We start from the raw sequence: 27,398 nt of genomic DNA, 5'->3' as shown, positions 1-27,398 counted from the left end.
TTGATAAACTTGCATGCCTTTGCTTCTCTCCAGAGATAAGTACTAAATTAGATTTTAATGTCTTAAATTTAATGGAGCTCTATGTCCCCTCCAAATCTCATGTTACCCCAGTGTTGGAGGTGGGGCGTGGTGGAAGATGTTTGGATCATGGAGGCGTATCCTTCATGAATGGCATGGCACGGCATGGCACGGCACTATCCCCTTGATGATGAATAAGTTCATGTGAGACCTGGTTGCTTAAAAGGTATGTGGTACCTCCCCCTCCTCTCTCTTGCTCCTGCTTTCACTGTGTGACAATCCTGCTCCTGCTTCACCTTCTGCCATGAGTAAAAGTCCCCTGAGACCTCCCCAGAAGCTGAGCAGATGCTGGCTTGAATAGCCCACAGATCCATGAGCCAGTTAAACCTTTTGTCTATATAAATTACTCTGTCTCAGATATTCATTTGTAGCAATGCGAGAACAGCTTAACACAAGCTCCTGTTTCGATTGGCATAAACAGACAAAGTAAGACTTGTGTAAGAACCAAATAATTTTCAGAGAGAAAGTGAAAAAAAAAAAAAGTCAATGGGTAAGTTTGTTGGCTCTTTAAGGAATTTCAAATAGTTGAGGTGGGTAGAAGAAGTTAGTGATGATTTAATGGCCTTGATTGCTAGATTACAAGAAACAAATGTATGCATATGTTATCAAATAACAGGAAACAACCTAAGACTGTCAGTATTTTTAAATAAGAGGTTTTTAATCCTGTTAAGAAGTGGGCAAAGGATCTAAATAGACATTTTTCAGAAGAAAGCATACAAATCACCAACAGGTGTATGAAAAAGTGCTTATTATCACTAATCAGGGAAATGCAAATCAAAACCATGGGATGTCATCTTACCTTAGTTAGAATGACCGTTACTGAAAAGACAGAAAATAACAGATTCTGGGAAGAATACAGAGAAAAGTGAACTCTCATACACTGTTGATGGAAATCTAAATTAGTATAGCCATTATGGAAAAAGTGTGGAAATTTCTCAAAAAACTAATAAAACTACCATATGATCCAGCAGTTCCACTACTGGGTACTTATTCAAAGGAAAGGAAATCAATATATCCAAGGGATGCGTGTACCGCCATGTTTATACAGCACTTTTTACAATAGCAAAGATAAGGAATCAGCCTAAGTGTCCACCAATGGATGAATAGATAAAGAAAATGTAGTATATTTACACAATGAAATACTATTTGGCCATAAAAAAGAATGAAATCACATAATTTGGAGCAACATGGATGGAACTGGAGGTCATTAAGTGAAATAAACCAGCCACAGAAAGCTATTATATGCCCCCCAACTCATATGTAGGAGCTAAAAAAGTTGGTTTCGTGGAGGTAAAAAGTAGAATGATTGTTATAAAAGGCTAGGAAGAATGTCAGTGGGGAGGGTGTTGGGGGCAGACAATGAAGAAAGGTTGGTTAATGGGCAAAAACATACATTTAGAATGAATAAGTTATAATCTGTAGTAGAGTAGGGTAACTATGCTTAACAACAGTGTGTTGTACATTTCACAATAGGTAGATGTAAGGACTTGAAATGTTCTCAGCACATAGAAATGATAAATACTTGTGGTGTTGGATGTCCAAATACCGACTTGATATTACAGAATCTATGCATGTAAAGTATCACGTATGTTCCATAAATATGTACAAGTATGTATCACCAAAAATTACTCAGCTCTAAAAAACATGAGGTTTTTATTATTTATTATGTAAATGGTGGGAAAACATCAGGTAATAATACTAAACAAAGTGAATACTTGGACAATTTAGACAAGTTAATTTTTATTTAAGTCAACTGTATATCTTTGCCTTGATGTGAAAAATAATATTACTCTAAAGTTTGTAATGTATGTAAAATTTTGATATGTTTTTCTATGGAAAGCGTAATTTGAATGCCATAAATTTTATGCACTGATTTAATAGGTCAGGTAAGATTTTTGTTTCCACAAAACATTTAAGATTATGAAGATATAAAAAAAAGCGTTTAGCTAAATTAGTAGTTTTCAACTGGGGGTAATTTCACCAGTCATGGAACATTTGATAATATTTGGAGACATTTTTGATGGTCACAACTGGGACGTTGCAACTGGTGACTTTGTGGATGGAGGCCAGGGATGAGGCTAAATATCCTGTAGCTCCCCACAGTAAAGAACTATATGGTCCAAAATGTCAAGAGCACTAAGGCTGTGAAACACTGAACTAAATTACGGCTTTATAAAAAAGCATTTGTTTCTCTGATGCTACAGTTCATAAGATGATGCTGTATTGATAGTTATTCCATTTACAATGTCTGTGTAAAAAATGGTCATATGCTTAAATTCATCTATGTTATTGTATGTATCAATAGTTTCTTTTATTGTTAATAATATTTCATTGTATGGATCTACCACAATTTTATCCATTCACCAGTTTAAGGACAGTTGGATTATTTCAAGGTTTGGGTGATTATTAATAAAGCTTCTATAAACATTGTTGCATAATAAAGAATTTGGGCTTTTTCTTTCATTGTTGGGAGACTGTAAATCCTTGGAATTTCCCTCATAATAGGAATGTGTTTGATTCATGAGCCCCTTGGATTACCCAAGTTTATGGTAACAAGATGAGATGACTCAGGATGGAGGCTGGTCCCCAGAAAATTTAACCTGTGATTAGAGTTTGGGATTTTGAGCCAGCTGACCTCTAAGGAGGGGAGAAAGAGTTGAGATTGGATTCAGTCACCTGGCTAATCAGTTGTGCCTGTGTAATGAATCCCCAATAAGAACTCTGGACAGTAAAGCTCAGTAGAGTTTAATTCAGAAGTTATTCTTTTTCTATTTGATTTCTTCTTTGTCCTATGGGTTAGAAATGTGTTGTTTAATTTCTAAATATTTTGATTTTTTTTCATATTTTTCTATTGATATGTAGTTTAATTCCTTTTTAGTTGGAGAACACACTTAATGTGATTTCTTTTAAATGTGTTGAAGTTTGTTTTGTAGCCTAGAATATGATCTGTCTTGTCAAAAGAATATATATTTTGCTTGTTATTGGGTAGCGTGTTCAGTGATTGTTGGTTACATCAAGCTGGTTGATTGTGCTATTTAAGACTAATATCCTTACCAACTTTTTTTTTTTTTTTTTGGTCTTTCAATTACTGAAAGATGAATACTGATGTCTCCCACTAAAATTATAATTCTATCTATGTTTCCTTTTATTTCTGTCAGATTTTGCGTCATGTTTTTGAAGCTTTTTCTTAGGTGTATACATATATAAGATATTTATGTCTATATGATGAATTGACCAATTTATCATTGCTTACTGTTCTTCTTTATCCCTGGTAATATTCTTTGTTTTGAAGTCTGCTTCATCCGATATTTGTAAAGCCACTCCAGCTTTCTTTAGTGTTTGAATAGTGTATCGTTTTCATTCTTTTTCTTTTAAGCTCTTTGTGTCTTTATTGTTGAGAGACAGGGTTGGCGAACGTTTTCCGTAAATGGTAGATAGCTAATATTTTAGACACTATGGGTCACATATGTAAAACCATTCTTTGCTTTAAGGTCTTAAAAAAAATATGTGCGGCTAGAGTTAGCCAGTGGGTTGTAGTGTGTTGACTCTTGTTTTAACAGGTATTTTTGTTGACAAGACAGAGTCGGCTGCTTTTTTTGTTTTAAAAAAATCTCTGCCTTTTACTTTATATTAATGTAATATATTAAATGTGGTCATTTTAATGTGTTAAATGTAGTTAAACCATTTGTTTTTAATTATTGATATGGTCGAATTTAAATTTGTCTTGCTGTAACTGCTTTACATTTGTCCCATTTATTCTTTATCCCGTTTTAATCTTTTTTGTATTGAATATTTTTTATGATTCCATTTTATCTTCTCTAGTGGGTTATTATTAGTTTTACTTTCTTTTTAAAATGAGTGGTTTCTCTAAGATCTGAAATATACAACTTTAATTCACCACAGCTGCCTTAAAATAATATTACACAGCTTTATTTATAGCTGAAGAGTCTTATAATGGTGTATTTCTATAAGCCCTATAATAAGCTTATTTATTTTATGTTAGTCAAGCATCTCTTAAAAGTGATTAAAAACAAGAAAAGTACCTTTTATATTTACATTTATTTTTACCATTTCCAATGCTTTTTATTTCTTTGTGCAGATCCAAGTTTCTATCTGGTAATAATACTCCTGCCAGAAAATTTTTAATTTAACATTCAGTGTTGGACATGTCTGCTGCCTTTGACTTCTCTCAGTTTTTGTTGCCCATAAGTTTTTATTTCACCTTCATTTTTGAACAATATTTTCACTGTGCATAGAATTCTGTGTTGACTATACTTTTTTTCAGTACTTGGTATATGCCACTCCATAACTGTAAAAAGGTCAGTGGTTGCAGGGACTTGGGAAGAGAGAAGGGAGGGATGGGGGAAAACTATTCTGAATGAAATCAAAATGGTGGATACATGTCATTAGGGCTTGTGTCAAAACCCACAGAACTGTACAATACAAAGAATAAACCTTAGTGTAGACGATGGACTATAGTTACTAATAATGCAATCATTATATTATGTAATTATTATAATTACATTAATTATCTTAAGCAGTTATAACAAATGTATCACATTGATGCAAGATTTTAATTATAGGAAAAACTGAGGATGGGGAATGAGGAGGGGGATGGTTTAGATATATGGAACTCTGTACTATCTCTCAATTATTCTGTAAATCTAAAACTGTACTTAAAAATAGTCAATGATTTTTTAAAATTATCACTCCATTGCTTGCCTTGCTTGGTTTTGTTAGAGAAGTCTGCTGTAATTCTTTTCTCTTTTTTTGTATGTATTGCACCTTTTTTTCTTCTATTCTAATTTTTTAGGTGCCTTCAATAATCCTTGTTTTACTATAGGTTGACTATGATGTGTCTAGGGGAGTGTGTGTGTCTGTAAGCACATGCTCCTGTGCACATGTGTATTTTCATCTTTCTCACAGTTGTGTTTCTTGGGTCTACAGTATTGTGTCTTTTATTATTTTTGGAAAATTATCTTTACCTATTTCTTGTTTTTGGTTCCTTTACTTTTTCTGGGACTCTGTTACCCAGATATTCTCTTAGTGGTGTCCTACATTTCTGGAATTTTTTTCATTACTTTTTCTCTTTGTGCTCAATCCAGGAGAGAGGATTTGATTGATTTACCCAGTCAACATCCAGTTTAGGGCATTTCTGTTGGGTGGAGATTTCAGTATGGAGCACCTCAGAAGTCATCTTTGGATCAGGAGCCATTCTTTGTTCCATCAGCCATGGCAGTGCTTTATGGTATGGAATATGGATGCCTGCCACTGATTCTCTCCTAGAACATCACAAGCAAGGAGATTTCTAATGGAGAGATGTCATAGTCATGGCCAGCAGCCCAAGTGTGGCAGACTCCTGTCCAATAGATGTTACAAGGGCAACAGGAAAAGCAAAATCATCCTTTGGGTGAAGGAAATCAAGATAATTTTCAAATGCATGTCTTAAAACCCAGAAATACCATTCAGAAGTTCTGAGTATACATATATGAGTAAGCGATAGTTATTTCCATTTTACGTAGGAAACATTTGCAATAGAATTATGAGTTCCCTCTGAGGAGTCTGTTTAAATGATACTTACAATCATGCAATTAATAATATCCTGACGATTAGACACCAGGTCTTGGTTCCTATTACAACAGAAGTACATCCCACCAAAACTCCACTTGTCTGAATTTGGTGCATAGAAAACAGCTTTTAAGGAATTCACTTATTCCCTCTGCTGAAGACTAATTGTTGGAAAGATACTCCTTTATTAGTTGTGGTGAGACCCTGTCCCTTCCTGGCTACTTCTACTTGTAACTGACCTGAGCTCTTTCACAGAGTGAGTAAACGTGCAGTGAGGGAAATAAAAAGAAAAGGGGCATTAGAATAAGAGTCTCCTGACTAAAATACTATCTCTGTAACTCACTGGCTAAGTGACCCTATTCACTGATAAAATCATTCCAGGGCAGGGGCTAGCTTGAGCCTCAGCTGTGCCCATTCTAGGATTCAGATGCTTTTGCGTACATATAGTTGACTTATGGAGAGGCCCTATGAACCTTCTGGAAGACAATGTGTCCTAAGGGAAGTGAAAGGGAGTCTGGAATAAAAACTTGGTCAAATAACCTTGCTCCAGTGACGAGTAAGGAATAATAACACAGAGGGCAGTGTCTCAAAGAGGGGCTTTCCCCAAATCACTGCAAAACCTTGGAGTCACGGGGCACTGACTCCATGTAGCCAAGATTGTAGCCCAGAAATGAAATCATAATGAATTCTCAGTTCAGCAGAACAGCTTTGGTGTGCCGGGTGTCTGGAGAACAGAACACATCTTAGGCACCTGGGAACCATTGACAAGCAGAGCTCTGGCAGACGTGGGACCCAGCGAGATTCTGGATCCTGGCTCTTCTCCTTGGATGTGTTGCTTTAGGAGTTATTTTCCTTTTAGCCTAAGTCATTTGTTTTTCTTAGGAAACTTTTCACTCATTAGAAGTTAAACTTTATAAATGATGTCCACACATTTTTTTGCAGAGCTATTTGTATTTCTTGAATTATTGCTGAGCTTGCAAATTACATTGAGGATTTTCTTATATAAATAAAACAGCATCAAATTAGCATTAAAAAAAAAATAGTTTCTGTTTCTTTAGTTCATCTGCCAGCTGGTACTTAGAGCCCATCCTTTGGTCTTGGTGCTGTGAAGTGCATTGATACAGCCTTCCATTTACAGAGTTACTTAATTTATTTCTGTTGGGCTGCAGTCATGGAGATAAGCTTACCACGAGTCAGCTTACAACTTATAAAAAATAATTAGGCACTTTTACATTCTATCTTCTAACCCTCTACTTCAGAGTGGCCCTTCAGAGTTTGATTCATGAGGCTGTTCTTTATTGATGGATGACATGCCTTTCCCTGAATAATAGCAATCCTAGCTAACAATTAATGAGTGCTTGACATTTGAAGTGCTTTAAATCCTTTTAAAACCCCCAAAGATTTAAGTATTATTATTATTATTATCTCCATTCTATAGCTGGAGAGACTTAGTTACAGGGGCAGGGTACATCATCTGTGCACAGTCACACAGTCGAGACTTGGCACCAGAATTCCAAGTTGCTCTTAATCACTATGTAATTCTGCCTCCAAATAGTGAGAGAAGAGAGCCACTGGGTGGAAAGCCAAGTTTGCAAGCAAAGAGACTGGACTGTGAATCACAATGGGAGCAAATGGTTAGGACAGTAAAACCAGTGGCTCATGAGATACGAGCATATGTGGTTGACTGATTCATGAATGTGGGAGCTCTGAGTACATAACACTTAAGGGGATGACTCCTTGGAAACTGGACATAGGACATGTAAGGCATTATTAATGCTTCATATCAATTAGTGGGTCTGTTTCTATAAAGTGACAAGCATGAATTCATTTTCTTTGTCTTATCAATTCTTGCTCCTCTCCAATGACTTGGAAAGAAATCCAGATGACTTGTAATATTTATCAGAGATGAAACTTTAAGGATGATACATTCAGAATGCTAATTTCAAGAAGAAATAACAGTTTCAAAGTTTTTCTATCTCAATGTTTTACTAGAAGGAAGACCTACAGAAGTTTGTCCCAAGACTAAGACAAGTCTAGAGGACTGATGCCACAGGCTGGCCAGGCACCATTGGCAGGAGGGACTGAGAAACTTGGAATGGCATGCACTGTGTTGGAAGAGCATTCAACAATAGTAGGTCAGGAAGGGGATGTCTATCACTCATTTAGATGGTCCTCAAATCCTGTTTCTGCTGTGTGTCTGAAGGTAAAGGGTATAACGAAAGATAAGGTCGAAAATGAATAAATCTAGGACATTGAGAGCACAAGATGTCAGGAACTTGGCATGGAACTTATGGCTTTACAATCTGGGCACAGAAATGTGACAGTGAGGGCTTTAACAGTCATGGTGGTACCTTTACAGGTATTAATCGGCACAAAACTTAGCAGATGAGAGTTAAAAAAAAAAAAAAAGGAGGGGGGTAGTCAAGAAGACCAGGCTAAGGAACACAGAAGGTCTTCTAGAACAATTTAGGGAGAATTTAAGGCACCTGTAGGTCCCCAAGGGTGGATGAACAAGGGAGAGAACCAGTCATTAGTGGCTATATTGCAACCCAGTGTTTATCTATAGGCTGTGCTGACAAAGCTTATTGTGCAATGGGGCTGTGTGGCTGTTCTCTTTACAACTGCTGCCCCTTTGGTCTCCTATTTAGAATTTATGAATCATCAGGTACGAGAGAGTTACTTCAGACTATGACAAACTAATCAGTGCTATTGTGGTGAAAGTTTCTAGCTTCCTTAAGTCTTTCAAATAAGCTAAGGCTCATTAACAGATAATCCTCTGACAATAAATTGGAAAATAACAATAAACGGACAGTTGTTTTCTACTGTTCAGCTAGTTCTTGAAGAGATTGGTTTCTAAAAGACACAGTCTTTAAATCTGTCCACAGAGCAGGATAGTTAAGGTTTTGAGATTGTTGGAGAACAGAGCCTGCTATTCTCTTGGAATATCTTTCATCAGTAGATGCTGTTTCTTTTTCTTTTCAAGACATTAAAAGATCAAAGAAGTATGAAATGTGCCCTAAGGCAGCTGAGCTGCTAATCATACACAAAAAAAATGAAACTGTGATGGGATTGTGAACAAATGCCTTTTGGCACCTGTTTTTGTCATCTTGGTTTGTTTTTCTTCCCCCAGCATTTTACACCTCCTAATTTAATTTGTGTTGGGGGGTGGGGGTGGGGGCGGAGCTTCTTCCAGCTGTTCAGACCTGGAGGGCACAAACACGCATTCCACCTGTGGTTATTGCAGCTTAACATGGAGCAGGGATTGAGCCAAGAGCACTGGCCAAATCATATTCAGACTGTGACTAGCTCTCACACCGCCTTATCCACTATGAGCTGGTAACTTGAGACTGTGAGTCTGATAGGGAGTCTCCATTCTCAGGAGAGTCAAGCTGCTATTTTGATGTGCTTTCTGGGGAATATAGGCAGATCCTGGGTGCCTTCAGCAGACACACCCACCAAGCTAGGAGTATGAAGAATTGGAAAGTTTGCTTTTAGTTCTGCACTTTAACACAATGGCAATAATATGAACAGACAGTGGTAGTATGCTTTCTCTTTGGACCACAGACAATGGGAATTTAACCTTAATCCTCATTCCTGCTGCTTCCCAAAGGAAGATGAAAGGTACTTGCAGAGTTGAGCAGACAGAATGATACGAATTTGAAAATCTCAGCAGGTGAGGGGTTCAATGCGCTATCCTCAGGGACAGTGCTTCCGTAGATCTGTTTTCTGCTGAAGCCATCGCTGTAAAACTACTGTTCATTATTTCTGTAACTTCCCTAGGATGATAAGGGATGTCAGCAATAACATGGTACATTAAACAGGCCATAAATTTATCTCCAGGACTAAAATAATACTTGAGTACAAAAATAAATGCTTCTGGCTGCCTCATAAACTAAAAACGTGGTCCTCAAAGGGACAAAATAAGTCCAGAAATAATCCAAAATACATAAGAAAATTCACTTCATGATAAAAAGGACAACTGAAATTAGTGGGGCAAAGAGGGCAACTTAATACTGGGTGTTGCGACAAATAATGAGCTTGTTCATACCTGTATATCACAGTAAACTTAACATACATGAAAAATCACATGTTTAGAAAGAAATCCTGAAAGCACCAGAAGAAAATATTAGGATAATTACTTTGTATCCTTGAAGTGGAGGAGTTCTTTCTAATGATGACTCAAAATCCAAAAACCATGAAATAAATAATGAAAGTACATAAAATTAAAGATAACTTTTGCATAGCAAATTATACCATAAGTACATAAAAAGTTAAATGACAAATTGGGAAAATTTTTTACCTCGTATAACAAAAACTAAACTTCTAATACAGATCCAAAATTCAATTTGAAAAAAGATTTATTTTAAACAAAGTCAGCATGTTATACACATTCTGTACCTTGCCTTTCAGCTCTTACTTTTTCACAGCTGCATTTCGTTGGAGGAATCATAATTTCTTTACCATTCCCCTAGTGATGAATATATCAGTTTGTTTTTTCAAATCTTTTGCCATTAAATCATTTTTCAAAGAGAATAATTATAATATTCAAAAGCTTAGACTCTGAAATCAGGTTGCCTGTGGGTTCGAGTTTTGACTCTGTCAATTTCAAGCTACTTGACCTTGGGCAAGTCTTAACCTGTCTGTTTCCTCATTTGTATAACAGATTTAAAGTTAATAGAATCAACAACAGGAGACAGTTGTGAGGATTTAGTGTGCTAATACATAGGTAAAGGACTTAGATTAGTACCTGGAGCACAATAAGTCCTCTGAAAGTGTTAGCTGTTATTATCACTATGTGCCAAATGATAGAAATTTGACTAACTTTATAAACTCTTGCTTTTATAATGTTTAGGACTCATGGTAAGAGAGGCAGAACTTAAAGGGGAGATTCTGTTTCTTAATGGCAAAAAGGGAAGTCCAGTGGTGAGGCAATAACTGTTTCTTGCTGTTAATGAACAGCTGCTTAAAAATACAGCATGTCAGGCACCAGCGTAGACATCAGTAAATGAAAGGAGTGGCTTTGAAGTGTGCATTTTAATAAGCATAGCAGGGGATTCTGCTGCAGATAGACCCAGACAACATTTTGAGAAAATAATACTAACTGTCCCCTGGGTGAATGATACTCAAGTTGTAACTACAGTGCCTTAAAGAAATTGGTCAGGTTCAAGCTTCATGGAAGTTAAGCCATAGTTTAGATGTTTAAAAACATCACAGACCAGCCCAGAGGAGAAAATTTCAATGAAGTATCAGAATGTATGATGTTAACTTTATCAAGTCATTATTACTTCATAACTACCTTCTGGGTATGTTGCTTGTTTGTGTTTTGCATTCTAATTTATATTGTAGGTCCTGAGGTCTGGAAGCTTGATTTCTAGTTTGTCCCGTAAGTCCAGGACATATTCTCTTAACACATTTTGTTAAACACATTTTAATGCTCTAAACACATTTTAATGTTATTTAGAATTACTAAAGATAGAGGCCAGTTCCGATGCTTGCTTCAGGATTTTTTGTAGCCCTGTAAGATGGAGATTGGTGGTATAAAAGAAATAGTAGAAGCTTTATAGTCAGTCAAATCCCACCTCATCAATTACTAAACTGGAAAATGTTAGGAAAGTTACTAAACTTAGAAAATCAGTTTCCCATTTTATATCATGGTAGTAATACTGTACTCAATGCCCACAGTTATTCTAGAGAATAGAGATAATGCCCATAAAGAGGAAGCCACGTAGCAGGTTTTCAATGAATGGCAGTATTATTTGATTAAAGCTGTCTTTTCTAGGGACTTCTCTTCTTGTTGTCTGATGCCCCCTCCTGGACAGTCAGTTGAGCTAAGCAACTGTCAGCATCACTTGCTTGAAACTGAAGAGTCTGAAATCAAAGCCAGAGCCAGTCCAACCAAGAGGCAAATCCAGAGGGTGTGGTAGAGGTGGATACCAGATAAATTAGATGAAGGTGGAAGAAATTAGATGAGGTGGAAGCCTGGAGGAATTGTCTGAGTGACAATATCAGATATTACTTCCCACTGATAGTTACATGCCCAGAATTTACATACATTATCCCAGTTAATCTTCACCAAAATTTCGTAAGACTGTGGTCCCCAGCCTTTTTGGTACCAGTGACTGGTTACGTGGAAGACAACTTTTCCACGAATGGCTGCTAGTGGCATGGTTCCGGGATGAAACTGTTCCACCTCTGATCATTGGGCGTTAGTCAGATTCTCATAAGGAGCACAACCTAGATCCCTCACATGCACAGTTCACAGCAGGGTTCGTGCTTCTATGAGAATCTAATGCCACTGCTAATCTGACAGCAAGGCCAGGTGCGGTGGCTCACGCCTGTAATCCCAGCACTTTGGGAGGCTGAGGTGGGCGGATCACCTGAGGCCAGGAGTTTGAGACCAGCCTGACCAATATGGTGAAACCCTGTCTCTACTAAAAATATGAAAATTAGCCCAGTGTGATGGCGTGTGCCTGTAATCCCAGCTACTTGGGAGGCTAAGGCATGAGAATCACTTGAACCTGGGAGGTAGAGGTTGCAGTGAGCCAAGATCGCACCACTACAGTCCAGCCTGGGCAACACAGTGAGACTTTGTCTCAAAAAACAAAACAAACAATCAGAAAGCAGAGCTCAGGCGGTAATACTTGCTCACCCACCGCTCACTTCCTGCTGTACAGCCTGGTTCCTAACAGGCCACAGACTAGTACCATTGATGGCCCAGGGGTTGGGGTCCCCTGCTATAAAACATAGGAGTAAATCTTAATAAACTTTGATTAGGCAATAGTTTCTTATATGTGACACCAAAAACACAAAGAACCAAAGAAAAAAATAGATACATTAGACTTAATCAAAATTGAAAATTTTGTGTTTCAAAGAGCACTGTCAAGAAACTGAAAAAACAATCCACAGGGAGAAAATATTTGTAGATTATATATCCAATAAGAGACTTGTAGCCAGAATATATAAAGAACTCTTACAACCCAATAATAAAAAGACAAACTACTTAATTAAAAGATGGACAAAGGATCTGAATAGACATTCCTCCAAATAAGATTTACAAATAGTAGCACGTGAAAAAGAAGCTCAACGTCATTATTCACTAGGTAAATAAAAACCAAAGCCACAATAAGTTAATACCTCGTATTCACTAGAATGGCATTAATAAAAAAGATAACAACAAAGACATGGAGAAATATAAAACTGATGGGAATGTAAAATGATGCGGCCACTTTGAAAAACAGAGTGGCAGCTCTTCAAAATGTTTAACATCGAGTTACCATAATACCCAGCAGTCATGCCTAGGTTTATACCCAAGGGAAATGAAAACATATATCCACAGAAATTCTTGTACATGAATGTTCATAGCAGGACTATTAATAATAACCTAAAGATGGAGACAACACAAATATCCATCAATGGATGTATAAATACAATGTATTCATACAGTGGAATATTATTTGGGTGTAACAAGGAAAAACTTTTAATACAGTCTACAATATAAATAAAACTTGAAAATACTATGCTAAGTGAAAGAAACTAGTCACAAAAGGCCACATCATGTATAATTTCATTTATATGAAATGACCCAACAGGGAAATTCCATGGAAACACTAAATAGTGTTTACCAGGGGCTGTGGGAAGAAAGAGAGCTGGGGAGTGACTGCTAATGGATATGTAGTTCCTTTCTGGGGTGATGAAAACATTCTAGAATTAAATAGTGGGGATGGTTGCATAATTTTATGAATATACAGACATACCTCATTTTATTGCACTTTTTCACAAAGTTTTTGGCAATCCTGTATCAAGCAAATCTTAATCATTGGCATCTTCCAATGAAATATACTCACTTTGTGTCTCTGTTTCACCTTTTGGTAATTCCTTAAATATGTCAAACTTTTATTATCATTTTTAAATTTTATTTTAATTTTATTTTTCCATAAGTTATTGGAGTACAGGTAGTATTTGGCTACATGAGTCAGTTCTTTAGTGGTGATTTATGAGCAGTATACACTGCACCGTATTTGTAGTCTTTTATCCCCGCCCCCCTCCCACCATTCCCCCAAGGCCCCAAAGTCCATCATTCTTATGCATTTGCATCCTCATAGCTTAGCTCCCACATATCAGTGAGAACATATGATGTTTGGTTTCCATCCCTGAGTTACATCACTTAGAATAATAGTCTCCAAGGCCGGGCACGGTGGCTCATGCCTGTAATCCCAGCACTTCGGGAGACCAAAGTGGGCAGATCACCTGAGGTCAGGAGTTCTAGACCAGCCTGGTCAACATGATGAAACCCCACCACTACTAAAAATACAAAAATTGACCAGGCATGGTGGTGGGCACCTGCAATCCCAGCTACTTGGGAGGCTGAGGCAGGAGAATCACTTGAACCCGAGAGGTGGAGGTTGTAGTGAGCCGAGACCACGTCATTGCACTCCTCTGGGCAACAAGAGTGAAACTCTGTCTAGAAAAAAAAAAAGTCTCCAATCTCATCTAGGTCACTGCAAATGTTGTTAATTCATTCCTTTTTATGGCTGTGTAGTATTCAATTATACATATATACACACACACACACACATATATATGCCAGTTTTTTTATCCATTCATTGGTTGATGGGCATTTGGATTGGTTACACGATTTTGCAGTTGTAAACTGTGCTGCTTTAAACATGCACGTGCAAGTATCTTTTTTGAATAATGACTTCTTTTCCCCCAGTAGTGGGATTGCTGGATCAAATGGTAGTTCTACTTTTAGTTATTTAAGGACTCTCCACATTGTTTTCTTAGTGGCTGTACTAGTTTACATTCCCACCAGCAATGTAGAAGTGTTCCCTGTTCACTGTATCCACACCAACATCTACTGTTTTTTGATTTTTTGATTATGGACATTCTTGCAGGAGTAAGGTGGTATCGCATAGTTGTTTTGGTTGGCATTTCCCTGATCATTAGTGATGCTGAGCATTTTTTCTTATGTTATTTGGCCATTTGTATATCTTCTTTTGAGAATTGTCTATTCATGTCCTTAGCCCACTTTTTGATGGGATCTTTTGTTTTTTTCTTACTGATTTGTTTGAGTTCATTGTAGATTCTGGGTATTAGTCTTTTGTCAGATGTATAGATCTTGAAGATTTTCCCCCACTCTGTGGATTGCCTGTTTACTCTGCTGAGTGTTCCTTTTGCCATGCAAAAGCTCTTTAATTATGTCCCAGCTATTTATCTTTGTTTTTATTGCATTTGCTTTTGGGTTGTTGGTCATGAAATCCTTGCCTAAGCGAATGTCTAATAGGGCTTTTTCCAATGTTGTATTCTAGAATTTTAATAGTTTCAAGTCTTAGGTTTAAGCCCTTAATCCATCTTGAGTTGATTTTTGTATAAGGTGAGAGATGAGGATCCAGTTTCATTCTCCTGCATGTGGCTAGCCAATTATCCCAGCACCATTTGTTGAAAAGGGTGTCCTTTCCCACTTTATGTTTTTGTTTGCTTTGTCGAAGATCAGTTGGCTATTTGGGTTTATTTCTGGGTTCTCTATTCTGCTCCATTGGTCTTTGTGCCTGTTCTTATGCCAGTACCATGCTGTTTTGGTGACTATGGCCTTATAGTATAGTTTGAAATCAGGTAGTGTGATGCCTCCAGATTTGTTCTTTTTGCTTAGTCTTGCTTTGGCTGTGCAGGTTCTTTTTTGGTTCCATATGAATTTTAGAATTGTTTTTTCTAATTTTGTGAAGAATGATGGTGGTGTTCTGATAGGAATTGTGTTGAATTTGTAGATTGCTTTTGGCAGTATGGTCATTTTCACGATATTGATTCTACCCATCCATGAGCAGGGGCTGTGTTTCCATTCGTTTGTGTCATCTATGATTTCTTTCAACAGTAGTTTGTAGTTTTCCTTGTAAGTCTTCCGACTCCTTTGTTAGGTATATTCCTAAGTATTTTATTTATTTATTTATTTTTTTGCAGCTGTTGTAAAAGGGGTTGAGTTGTTTTGATTCTCTGGTCGCTGTTGCTGTACAGAAGAGCTACTGATTTGTGTACATTAATCTTGTATTTGGAAGCTTTGCTGAATTCTTTTATCAGTTCTAGGAGCATTCTAGAGGAGTCCCTAAGGTTTTCAGGGTAAACGATCATATCATCAGTCAACAGTGACAGTTTAACTTCCTCTTTACTGATTTGGATGCACTTTCTTCCTCTTGTCTGATTGCTCTGGCTAGGACTTCCAGTACTATGTTGAAGAGGAGTGGTGAGAGTGGGCATCCTTGTCTTGTTCCAGTTCTCAGAGGGAACACTATCAACATTTCCCCATTCAGTATTATGTTGGCTGTGGGTTTGTCATAGATGGCTTTTATTACATTAAGGCACGTCCCTTCTGTGCCAATTTTGCTGAGAGTTTTAATCATAAAGGGATGCTGGATTTTGTCAAATGCTTTTTCTGCAGCTGTTGAGATGATCATGTGATTTTTAAAAAATTCTGTTTATGTGGTGTATCACATTTATTGACTTGTGTATATTAAACCATCCCTGCATCCCTGTTACGCAAACCACTTGATTATAGTGGTTTATCTTTTTGATATGTTGTTGGATTTGGTTAGCTAGTACTTTGTTAAGGATTTTAACATCTATGTTCATCAAGGATATCAGTCTGTAGTTTTCTTTTTTGGTTATATCCTTTTCTGGTTTTGTATTAGAGTGATACTGGCTTCATAGAATGAATTAGGGAGGGTTCCTTCTTTCTCTATCTTGTGGAATAGTGTCAAAAGGATTGGTACTAAATCTTTGAATGTCTGGTAGAATTCTACTGTGAATCCGTCTGGTCCTGGACTTTGTTTTTGGTTACTAATTTTTAAATTACCATTTCAATCTCACTGCTTGTTATTGGTCTGTTCAGGGTATGTAATTCTTCCTGATTTAAGCTAGGAGGATTGTATTTTTCCAGGAATTTATCACTCTCTTCTAGGTTTTTCTAGTTTATGTGTGTAAAGGTGTTCATAGTAGCCTTGAATGATCTTTTGTATTTCAGTGGTGTCAATTGTAATATCTCCTGTTTAATTTATTAGTGAGGTTATTTGGATTTTCTTTCGTCTTGTCTTGGTTAATCTTGCTAATGGTTTATCAATTTTATTTATTTCTTCAAAGAACCAGCTTTTTATTTCATTTACCTTTTGTATTTTTTTTGTGGGGGGTTCAATTTCATTGAGTTCTGCTCTGATCTTGGTTATTTCCTTTCTTCTGCTGGGTTTGGGTTTGGTTTGTTTTTGTTTCTCTAGTTCCTTAGGTGTGACCTTCGATTGTCTGTTGGTGCTCTTTCAGATTTTTTGATGTAGGCATTTAGGGCTATGAACTTTCTTCTTAATACCACCTTTGCTAAATCCCAGAGGTTTCAATAGGTTGTGTCATTATTGTCATTCAGTTTGAAGAATTTTTAAATTTCCATCTTGATTTCGTTTTTGACCCAATGCTCATTCAGGAGCAGGTTATTTAATTTCCATGTATTTGCATGGTTTTGAAGGTTCCTTTTGGAGTTGATTTCCAGTTTTATTCCACTGTGGTCTGAGAGAGTGCTTAATATAATTTTAGTTTTCTTAATTTATTGAGGCTCATTTTATGGCTGTTCTACAGTCTATCTTAGAGAAAGTTCCATGCACTGTTGAATAGAATGTGTATTCTGTCATTGTTGGATGACATGTTCTGTATATATCTGTTAAGTCCATTTGTTCCAAGGTGTAGTTTAAATCCATTGTTTCTTTGACTTTCTGTCTTAATGACCTGTCTCCTGCTGTCAGTGGGGTATTGAAGTACCCAACTATTATTGTGTTGCTATCTTATTCTTAGGTCTATTAGTAATTGTTTTATACATCTGGGAGCTCCAGTGTTAGGTGCATATATATTTAGGATTGTGATATTTTCCTGTTAGACAAGGCCTTTTACTATTATATAATGTCCCTCTTTGTCTCTTTTAACTGCTGTTGCTTTTAAGTTTGTTTTGTCTGATATAAGAATAGCTACCCCAGCTCGCTTTTGGTGTCCATTTGCATGAAATGCCTTTTTCCACCCCTTTATTTGCATCTTTACGTGTTAGGTGAGTCTCCTAAAGGCAGCAGATAGTTGCTTGGTGAGTTCTTATCCATTCTGCAGTTCTGTATCTTTTAAGTGGAGCATTTAGGCCATTTACATTCAATGTTGGTATTGAAATGTGAGGACATTATTGTTATTATATCTGTTTTGGTCATCTGTGATCAGTGATCTTTCATGTTACAGTTGCAGTTGTTTTGGAATGCCATGAACTGTATCATTATAAGACAGCCAAATTAATTGATAAATGTTGCATATGTTCTGCCTGTTCCACCAACCAGCCATTCTTCCATCTCTTTCCCTCTCCTCATGCACACAATATTGAAATTAAGCCATTTACTAACCCAACAATGACTTCTAAGTGTTCAAGTGAAAAAGTCACACAACCCTCACTTTAAATCAAAAGCTAGAAATGAAGCTTAGTGAGAAAGGCATGTCAAAAACCTAAGACAGGGCTATAACTAGGCCTCTTGCACCAGTTAGCCAAATTCTGAATGCAGAGGAAAAAATTGTGAAAGAAATTAAAATTGATACTCCAGTGAACACACAGATGGTAAGAAAGTGAAATAGCCTTATTGCTCATATGGAGAAAGTTTGAATGGTCTGAATAGATGATCAAACCAGCCAAAATATTCCCTTAAGCTAAAGCCTTATCCTGAGTAAGACTATACCTCTCTTCAATTCTATGAAGGCTGAGAGGAGGCAGCTGCAGAAGAAAAGTTTGAAGCTAACGGAGGTTGGCTCAGAAGGTTTAAGGAAAGAAGCCATCTCCGTAACATAAAAGTACAAGGTGAAGGAGCAAGTGCTGATACAGAAGCTACAGCAAGTTCTCCAGAAGATCTAGCTAAGATCACTGTTGAAAGCATCTACACTAAACAACAGATTTTCAGTGTAGATGAAACAGCCTTCTAATGGAAGAAGATGCTAGTTAGACTCTGATAGCTGAAGAGGAAAAGTCAATACCTGGCTTGAAAGTGTCAAGGGACAGGCTGATTCTCTTGTTAGGGGCTACTGTAGCTGGTGACTTTAAGTTGCAGCCAATGCTAACTTACTATTCTGAAAATCCTAAAGCCCTTAAGAATTATGCTAAGTCAATTTGCCTGTGCTCTAGAAATGGAACAACAAAGGCTGAATGACAGTATATGTTTATAGCATAATTTATTGGAATATTTTAAACCCACTATTGAGAACTGCTACTCAGAAAAAGAGATTTCTTTAGAAATATTATTGCTCATTGGCAACGGGCCTGGTCACCCAAGAGCTCTGATGGGGATGTACAAGAAGATTAATGTGTTTTCATGCCTCTAGGTAAAACATCAATTCTGCAGCTCATGGATCAAGAAGTCATTTTTATTTTCAAGTCTTATTATTTAAAAAATGCATTTCATAAGGCTGTAGCTGCCATAGATAGTGGTTTCTTTGACAAATCTGGGCAAAGTAAATTGAAAACTTTCTGGAAAGGATTAATCACTCTAAATGCCATGACAAATATTCATGTTTCATGGGAGGAGCTCAAAATATCAGCATTCAGAGTAGTTTAGAAGAATTTGATTCCAACTCTCATGGATAACTTTGAGGTGTTCAAGACTTCACTGCAGATGTGGTGGAAATAGCAAAAGAACGAGAATTGGAAGTGGAGCCTGAAAATGTGACTGAATTGCTATAATCTCGTGCTCAAACTTGACTGGATAAGGAGTTGCTTCTTATGGATGAGCAAAGAAAGTGATTTATGGAAATGGAATCTACTGGGGATGATGCCATGAATATTGTTGAAGTGATAAATGCTTTAGGGTATTACATAAACTTAGTTGATAAAGCAACACCAGGGTTGGAGAGGATTGACTCCAACTTTGAAAGAAGTTCTACTGTGGGTCAAACATTATCAGCAAATTAACCACATTACATGCTACAGAAAAACTTTTTGTGAAAGGAAGGCTCAATCAATATGACAAACTTTATTGTTGTCTTATTTTGAGAAACTGCCACAGACATCCCAGCCTTCAGAAAATACCAACATGATCAGTCAGCAGTCATCTACATTGGAGGTAAGACCTTCTACCAGCAAAAAGATTACAACTTGTTAAAGGTTCGGATAACTGTTAGCTTCTTTTTAGCAAAAAAGTATTTTTAAATTAAGTTTTGTACATCTTTTTAAACATAATGCTATTGCACACTTAATAGGCTACAGTATAGTGTAAATGTAACTTTCATATGCACTGGGAAACCAAAAAGTTTGTGTGACTCGCTTTATTATGATACTTGCTTTATTGCGGTGGTCAGGAACTCAACTTGCAGTATCTCCAGTATATCTGTCCTAAAAACCATTGAGCTGTATTCTTTAAATGTGTGCATTTTATACTGTGTGAATTATATCTCAATACAGTTATTGAAAATGAAAACTTTAAAAAGTTTATGAAGTAAATATTCTTTCTACTTAATAAAGTAACCGAGGCTTGCTGAAGGCCACCATGGCTAGGATTCAAAAGTGGTTTGTCAACTCCAAAACCTGGATTGCTCTTTTTACAAAAACTTTTAATATCTGGGCTTTTATTTTAATTTTTGGATGGAACCTTGGCTCCTTCACTCACTGTCTTCTCCTGCTTCTCTTTCCTTTTTATTATTTTAAAAGTTTCAGTAGCTTTAGGGTACAAGTGGTTTTTGGTTACATGGATGAATTGTATAGTGGTAAAGTCTCGGATTTTAATCTACCCATCACCTGAATAGTGTACATTTTACCCAACAGGTGATTTTGTTGTCCCTCACTCTGCTCCCACCTTCCTCCCTTTTGAGTCTCCAGTGTCCATTATAACACTGTGTATGTATGCCTTAGCATACCCATAGCTTAGCTCTAGCTTATAAGTGAGAACATGAAGTATTTGGTTTTATGTTCCTGAGTTACTTCACTTAGGGTAATGGCCTCCAGTTTCATCCAAGTTGATGCAAAATACATTACTTCATTCATTTTTATAGCTGAGTAGTATTCCATGGAATGTATATGCCACATTTTCTTTGTCCACTTATCAGTTGTTAGGCACTCAGGTTGATTCCATATCTTTGCAACTATGAATTGTGCTGTAATAAATATATGCATACAGGTGTCTTTTTGGTATAATGACCTCTTTTCCTTTGGGTAGATACTCAGTAGTTGGATTACTGGATCAAATGGTAGATCTACCTTTTAGTTCTTTGAGAAATCTCCATACTGTTGTCCATAGAGGTTATACTAATTTACATTCCCACCAATGGTGTGTAAGTGATCCCTTTTTACCACATCGGCACCAACATCTGTTATTTTTTGATTTTTCAATAATGGGCATTCTGACTAAGGTAACATGGTATCTCATTATGTTTTTAACTTGCATCTCTCTGATGATTAGTGATGTTGAGCATGTTTTCATATTTGTTGGCTCTTTATATGTCTTTTGAGAAATGTCTTTTCATGTTTTTTGCCCAGTTTTTAAATGGGATTGTTTGGGTTTTTTTCTTGCTGATTTCTTTAAGTTCCTTGTAGATTCTGGATATTAGTCCTTTGTTAGATGTATAGTTTGCAAATATTTTCTCCTATTCTGTCAGTTGGCTATTTACTATGTTGTTTATTTCTTTGGCTGTGCAGAAGGCTTTTAGTTTAATTAAGTCCCATTTATTTATTTTTGTTTCTGTTGCATTTGTTTTGGCAGTCTTAGTCATAAATTGTTTGCCTAGGCCAATGTCCAGAAGAGTTTTTCCTAGATTTTCTTCTAGAATTCTTTTTTGTTTGTTTGTTTGTGAGACAGGGTCCCTCTCTATCACCCAGGCTGGAGTGCAGTGGGGTCTTCGTGGCTCACTGCAGCTTCAACTTCCCGGACTCAAGCAATCCTTCCACCTCTCACCCAAGTAGCTGGGACTACAGGCATGTGCCACGACACCCAGGTAACTTAAACAAAATAATAATAATTTTGTTTTTTTTCTTGTAGAAACAAGGGCCTCCCTGTGTCATCCACACTTCAGGACTTGAACTCCTGAGCTCAAGCTGTCCTCCCACCTTGGCCTGCCAGAGTGCTGGGATTATAGTTGTGAACCACTACACGTGAACCTCTACACTGCTCTTTCTAGAATGTTTATGTCTTTAAGTGTTACATTTACGTCTTTAATCCATCTTGAGTTAATTTCTGCATATGGTGAGAGATAGGGATCCAGTTTCATTCTTCTGCATGTGGCTATCCAATTTTCCCAGCACCATTTATTGAATAGGGTGTTCTTTCCCCAGTTTTTTTTTTTTTTTTTTTTGGCTGCTTTGTCAAAGATAAGTTGGTTGTAGGATTTGGCCTTATTTTTGGGTTTGCAGTTCTGTTCCATTGGTCTGTGTGTGTACTTTTATGCCAGTACCATACTGTCTTGGTTGCTACAGCTTTGTAGCATAATTTCAAGTCAGGTAATGTGATGCTTTCGGATTGGTTATTTTTGCTTAGGATTGCTTTGGCTATTCAGGCTATCATATGGTTCCACATACATTTTAGAGTTTTTTTTTCTAATTCTGTGAAAAATGATTTTGATATTTTGAGAGGAATTACATTGAATTTGTAAATTGCTTTGGACTATATGGTCATTTTTACAATGTTAATTATTCCAATCCATGAGCATAGAATTTTTCCATTTGTTGTGTCATCTGTGATTTCTTTCATCAGTGTTTTGTAGTTCTCCTTGTAGAGATCTTTCACCTCCTTGCTTAAGTATATTCCTAGGGGTTCTTTGTTTTTGTTTTGCTTTTTTTTTCTTGTTTTAGGTGGAGTCTCGCTCTGTCACCCAGGCTGGAGTGCAGTGGCACAATCTCGGCTCACTGCAAGCTCCACCTCCCGGGTTCATGTCATTCTCCTGCCTCAGCCTCCCGAGTAGCTGGGACTACAGGTGCCCGCCACCACGCCTGGCTAATTTTTTGTATTTTTAGTAGAGACTGGGGTTTCACTGTGTTAGCCAGGATGGTCTCGATCTTCTGACCTTGTGATCCGCCTGCCTCGGCCTCCCAAAGCGCTGGGATTACAGACATGAACCACTGCGCCTGGCCTTGTTTTGCTTTTTTGCAGCTATTGTAAATGGAACTGAGTTCTTGATTTGATTTTCAGCTTGGTTGTTATTGGTGTATAGCAGGGCTACTGATTTATGTATGTTGATTTTGTAATCTGAGACCTTTCTGAATTCATTTATCAAAACTAAGAGTCTTTTGGGGTTTTTGAGGTATAAGATTATATCGTTGACATATAGTTTGACTTCCTCTTTTCTGATTTAGATGGCCTTTCTTTCTTTCTCTTGCCTAATTGCTCTGTCTAGGACTTCCAGTATGATGTTGAATAAGTGTGGTGAAAGTCAAAGCCTAGATTCTTGACCATGATGTTCTCATATTGTAAGATCTTAGAACACCATGGTCTTAAAACATGATGCTAGAGAGAGAACCTGTAGTAGCTTTTAAAAGAGCCTTATAGTCTTAGATCTGCCAGGGAGGGAGCCATTTCTTAATGGTCATGCCTGGCTTCTATGAAAGATTATTCTGACATGATTCTGGTTCACTATTCCATTGAGGTGTAGTTTCAGGATTCTGAAGCTATTCATTGGTTACTAAGACTTTGATGAGGCAAACTGATGTGTAGGGCACAGAAAGCTCTGTTCCATTGCAGAGAACATTTACTGGGATATGCTGAGTCCATATGCTTTGAAAGTTTATTATGTTTCAGCATCACCTGATGATCCTGTTGAAATGCAAATGTCTATGCTCCACCCCAGACACACGGAGTCAAAAACTGAATATCATAGTATGGTGATTTTTATCAGCAGGGAAGGATAAGAGCATGGAATCTGGTGATAACTGGTGGGTTTCTGTGAATAGGCAGTGTTAACCAGGGAACTTAGTGAGCAATGGGCTGCTGTATGCAAGAAGCTGAACCCTGGTCATTTTCTGTGGAGCTCAGAGTGCCTTGCTTCAAGTCTAGGACCACAACAGTGGCCGGAGAAGCAATATTTTCATGTAGGGGGATCTGATACATGCTTTGACTACATTGGTAAAAATAATTTGTCCTTTTTGAAGCAACTTAAACAATCAGGAAAAATATGAAGTGTTAAGTAGAATTGTTCCAAACCTTTCCACCAGAACATAATCCCAGATATTATATGACTCTGAGCCTATGTACGTTTAGAGATAGTCTTATACAATTTTACATAAGTGGGACAGTACAATCAATACATGATATACTGTAGACTTGCTATCAATATCTTTGGGACTGCCATGTTTTAGGAAGAAAATACTTCATTGTTAAAGGAAATAAGCCAGCTTGGTCTTCATTCTCTACTGTTTCATAACAGCACCATTTTACATGAAGCATAAAAACAATCCCAGTCTTAGAATACATATCTCAAATCAACAGATCACAAAATTTTCGTTGACATTTGTATCATTACTCTTTCCCTCCCTGTACTGCCAGACTAATCTTTTTTAAAAGGGTTAAAGTAAATCATTAATTTCTATTGTAAATTTTTAGCAGTGGTGGAAATATTATGGTCAAAAAATTTTTATTAGTGCTTTCTAGCATGATTCTACACAGGTCCTCAGTGATGTTTTAGAGTTTATAAATTTTAAGTCTTTTTTTATATGTAGAAGGACAGAATATTAGTTCTTTGTCAGTGAGCTTTCTTGCAAATCTAAAATTCTACTAGGGCAAGAATCAACTTACAAGCTATTCTCTCCACTTCATGGTACTTTGTAGTAAGCATACACTGGGAACATACCCAGTAAATGTTCACTGACAGAAATCCTAGAATTTTTGAAAGTCAAACTTTGGATCCTCATAATCATTTTTCCTATCTTCACGAATTTCTGTGAACTATTTTCTGCTTTTATGATGGGGGATGTCTACATGAGACTGAAATTCTTTATTCTAACTGGGAAGAAGAGGTAGGTTGTTCCAAAAAAGGAATTAGGTGGAAGAAATTTTGTTTTCAGACATATCCTAAAAATATTAGTTGATTTTCAAGAGAAATGCTCAACTTGATCTGCATAAATGAGAAACAGTAAATCATTTTTATTCATGATTAAGTGGATTAACTCTTAGTAGGGATTAAGAAAACATCTTGGACAAACAGACAAAAACCTTTTATGCTAAATGGTAGGACATTGAAATGTAAAAATGTATATTTGACACTTTTCCCACCACATATAACTTCCTATTCCCACTCTTTGTATGAATTCATCTTCTTTTTTTAGAGGTGTATTCCTCCCTCTAGAAAATATTAAAATTCCCAGGATATCCATAAATAAGCAAAACACATTTTTACTTTGAAGGGGTTTCACACATAACTATTCTGCTTGTTACCACCTCCACCCATGTAATTGGAGACCTTGATAAAAGTGAAAACTAAACTTTCTTTAAAAAGCATAAAAATACCAATCATTTATTAAAAATTTTTCCCTTTTGTGTGTTCCCAAGAGACCACGTTGGCTCACGAGTTCTCCTAACCCATTGCATGCAGTATCTGTTTTCTTTGCTTTTTTTGCTGAGCCTGATGGAAATTTCTGGGCACTGGGGTCAGGAGGGAGTGAGGGAAATGGTTCTCAGTTTTTGAAGAGTTAGTGTTAGAAGTCCAACTATATATTTGATCATATGCTTTTAACAGTGTTATTTACTAACTAACCCATTATCACATGAACATAGTGACAGAGAAAAAACAAAGAGAGAAAATGTAGAAAAAGCATAAATTGACATTAATAGTGCTAAGCATGTCCTCCTTTCCGGCCAAAGAACTTTGTCAAATGAACTTAAGAGAACCTTTTCATGTTGGCACTCACATGTGGACACCACAGCTGAATAAAAAAATAAAAAGTGAATAAAAACCACTGCTTATGCTGAAAGAATTCTTAAGGTTTTCCTTTGAATGTTACCATCAAGACTTGGGGTGAGAACTCTCAACTTCATCACCCTTCACACAGACATGAATGTTAGAATAACTGAATTCAGGCCCAATTAAGGATTTTCAGTTTTTATGGATATCCACTTATTTAGAGATTGTTAATTTTCAGAAAAATGTCAGCCTAAATTTATATGATCCTCAAAGAGAGGCAAAGGCATTGGCAGAGACCACTGAATTCCATTCAAAAGGAAAAGGGGGACACATAGCGCTAGTTCATATTGCTCCACTAAGGATTTCACTTCCATTCTGAAATTATAGCTAAAGGCAGTTAAGTTGCTTAAGAAAGTGTGGGGCCCTATTGAGAGAATCAGAAAATGTTGGGAGACTGAAACAAATAGGATTCACCACTTTCCACTTCCATGTTCTATAATAACAGTAAACAGCAGGAAACTAAATCATATCACTATAGAAAATCACCTTCACTAAAAGGAGGACAGGAAGGAAAGGAGGAAGGAAGAGAAGACCACAAAACAACCAGAAAACAAATAACAAAATGGCAGGAGTGAGTCCTTATCAATAATAACACTGAGTGAAAAATGACCCAACTTTCCAAACCACAGAGTAACTGAATAGATTAAAAAAACAAGACACAGTGATCTGTTGCCTACAGGAAACACACTTCACCTATAAAGACACAGACTGAAAAGAAAGGGGTAAAAAAAGATATTCCATGCACACGGAAATAAAAAAAGAGCAGGAGTAGCTATACTTAGATCAGATAAAATAGATATCAAAATAGATAACAAAAACTCTGAGACAAAGTCATTATATGATGATAAAAGGGTCAATTCAGCAAGAAGATATTATAATTTTAAATATATACGTACCCAACATTTGTTCACCCAGATATATAAAGCAAATATTATTAGAGATAGATAGGGTAGAGAAGGGATAAGTCCACCCTGAAGCTAAAGCCACAGCACTACGTTTGATTTCTGCCAACAGTAGTTTATTGAAGCCACCCCACATTGTCCACTGAGTACATCTAGAAATGCTAGCTAAAACAAATGAACACTAGTTTGAAGACATTGACCTACTACCAAAGCAATCAGAAACTGGCACCATGATCCCAGAGAGAAGGGAAAAGAGAAGGTGTGTACTTTTCCTTCAAAAACATTAGTTGATTTGTGAAACCAAACCAAGAAGCTAAGAAGCAAACAGCTGCTGCTAAGAAGCTGGAAACTGAGTAGAGCTTAGAGCTGTCTCACAAGGGTAGGGAAATAAAAGTGAGGTTTCAAGGCCCATCAAGATAGAGTGACACTGGAAACACCCACATTTCCAGTAACGATGCCAGAAAGGGCTAGAGCCTAGGAGAGAGGGAAAATTGGAAAAATGCCAGCCTTTATAAAGACTGAAACCTGGTTTTGATACAGTTAAAGCCCACATTTTGTTATGATCATTTATTATGATATGGTACATCTGTCTGTACCATAACTGCCTATCCCACCCACCCTCAAAAGATAAACTAAATCCTTTCTGGGGGAATATAACATCAGCCAGAGATTCAAGTTACTTCTAGAGTCTATCATTCAATTCTTTATTTTATTGTGCAAGAAAAGAGAAACAAATGACATATATATATATATATATATATATATATATATATATATATATATGAAACCAACCCATAAGTGATTTAGTTATTGGAATTTTCCTACATAGACTGTAACATAACTATAAGTATTATTTTAATAAAATAGGTAAGATGGAGAATTTCACCAAAATCAAACCTTTGCAAAAAAATAATAAAATGAAAA

At 36.8% G+C, this 27,398-nt stretch overlaps 1 protein-coding gene across 6 annotated transcripts in view; it reads left to right on the top strand.

Annotated features, from left to right (window-relative positions):
- The window catches only part of LOC105475640 (sorting nexin 13), a 469,096-nt gene that overhangs the window by 156,051 nt on the left and 285,647 nt on the right, over positions 1-27,398 (top strand). The window contains exons 27-28 of one of the 6 annotated variants that reach the window (XM_071094914.1): positions 112-244; positions 21,663-21,805. The exons of 4 other annotated variants lie outside the window; for them this stretch is intronic. In XM_071094914.1, coding sequence (XP_070951015.1) covers positions 112-206 — 95 coding nt within the window. In that variant the 3' untranslated portion in view covers positions 207-244; positions 21,663-21,805. Of the gene's footprint in view, positions 1-111; positions 245-21,662; positions 21,806-27,398 lie in introns of those variants that run through there. One more of the 6 variants, XM_071094915.1, reaches the window with a different exon arrangement.

Source organism: Macaca nemestrina, chromosome 4 (assembly GCF_043159975.1).
Source record: "Macaca nemestrina isolate mMacNem1 chromosome 4, mMacNem.hap1, whole genome shotgun sequence".
Classification (NCBI taxonomy): domain Eukaryota; kingdom Metazoa; phylum Chordata; class Mammalia; order Primates; family Cercopithecidae; genus Macaca; species Macaca nemestrina.
Note: the sequence above shows the minus strand (reverse complement) of the source record. Positions and strands in the feature narration are given on the sequence as shown.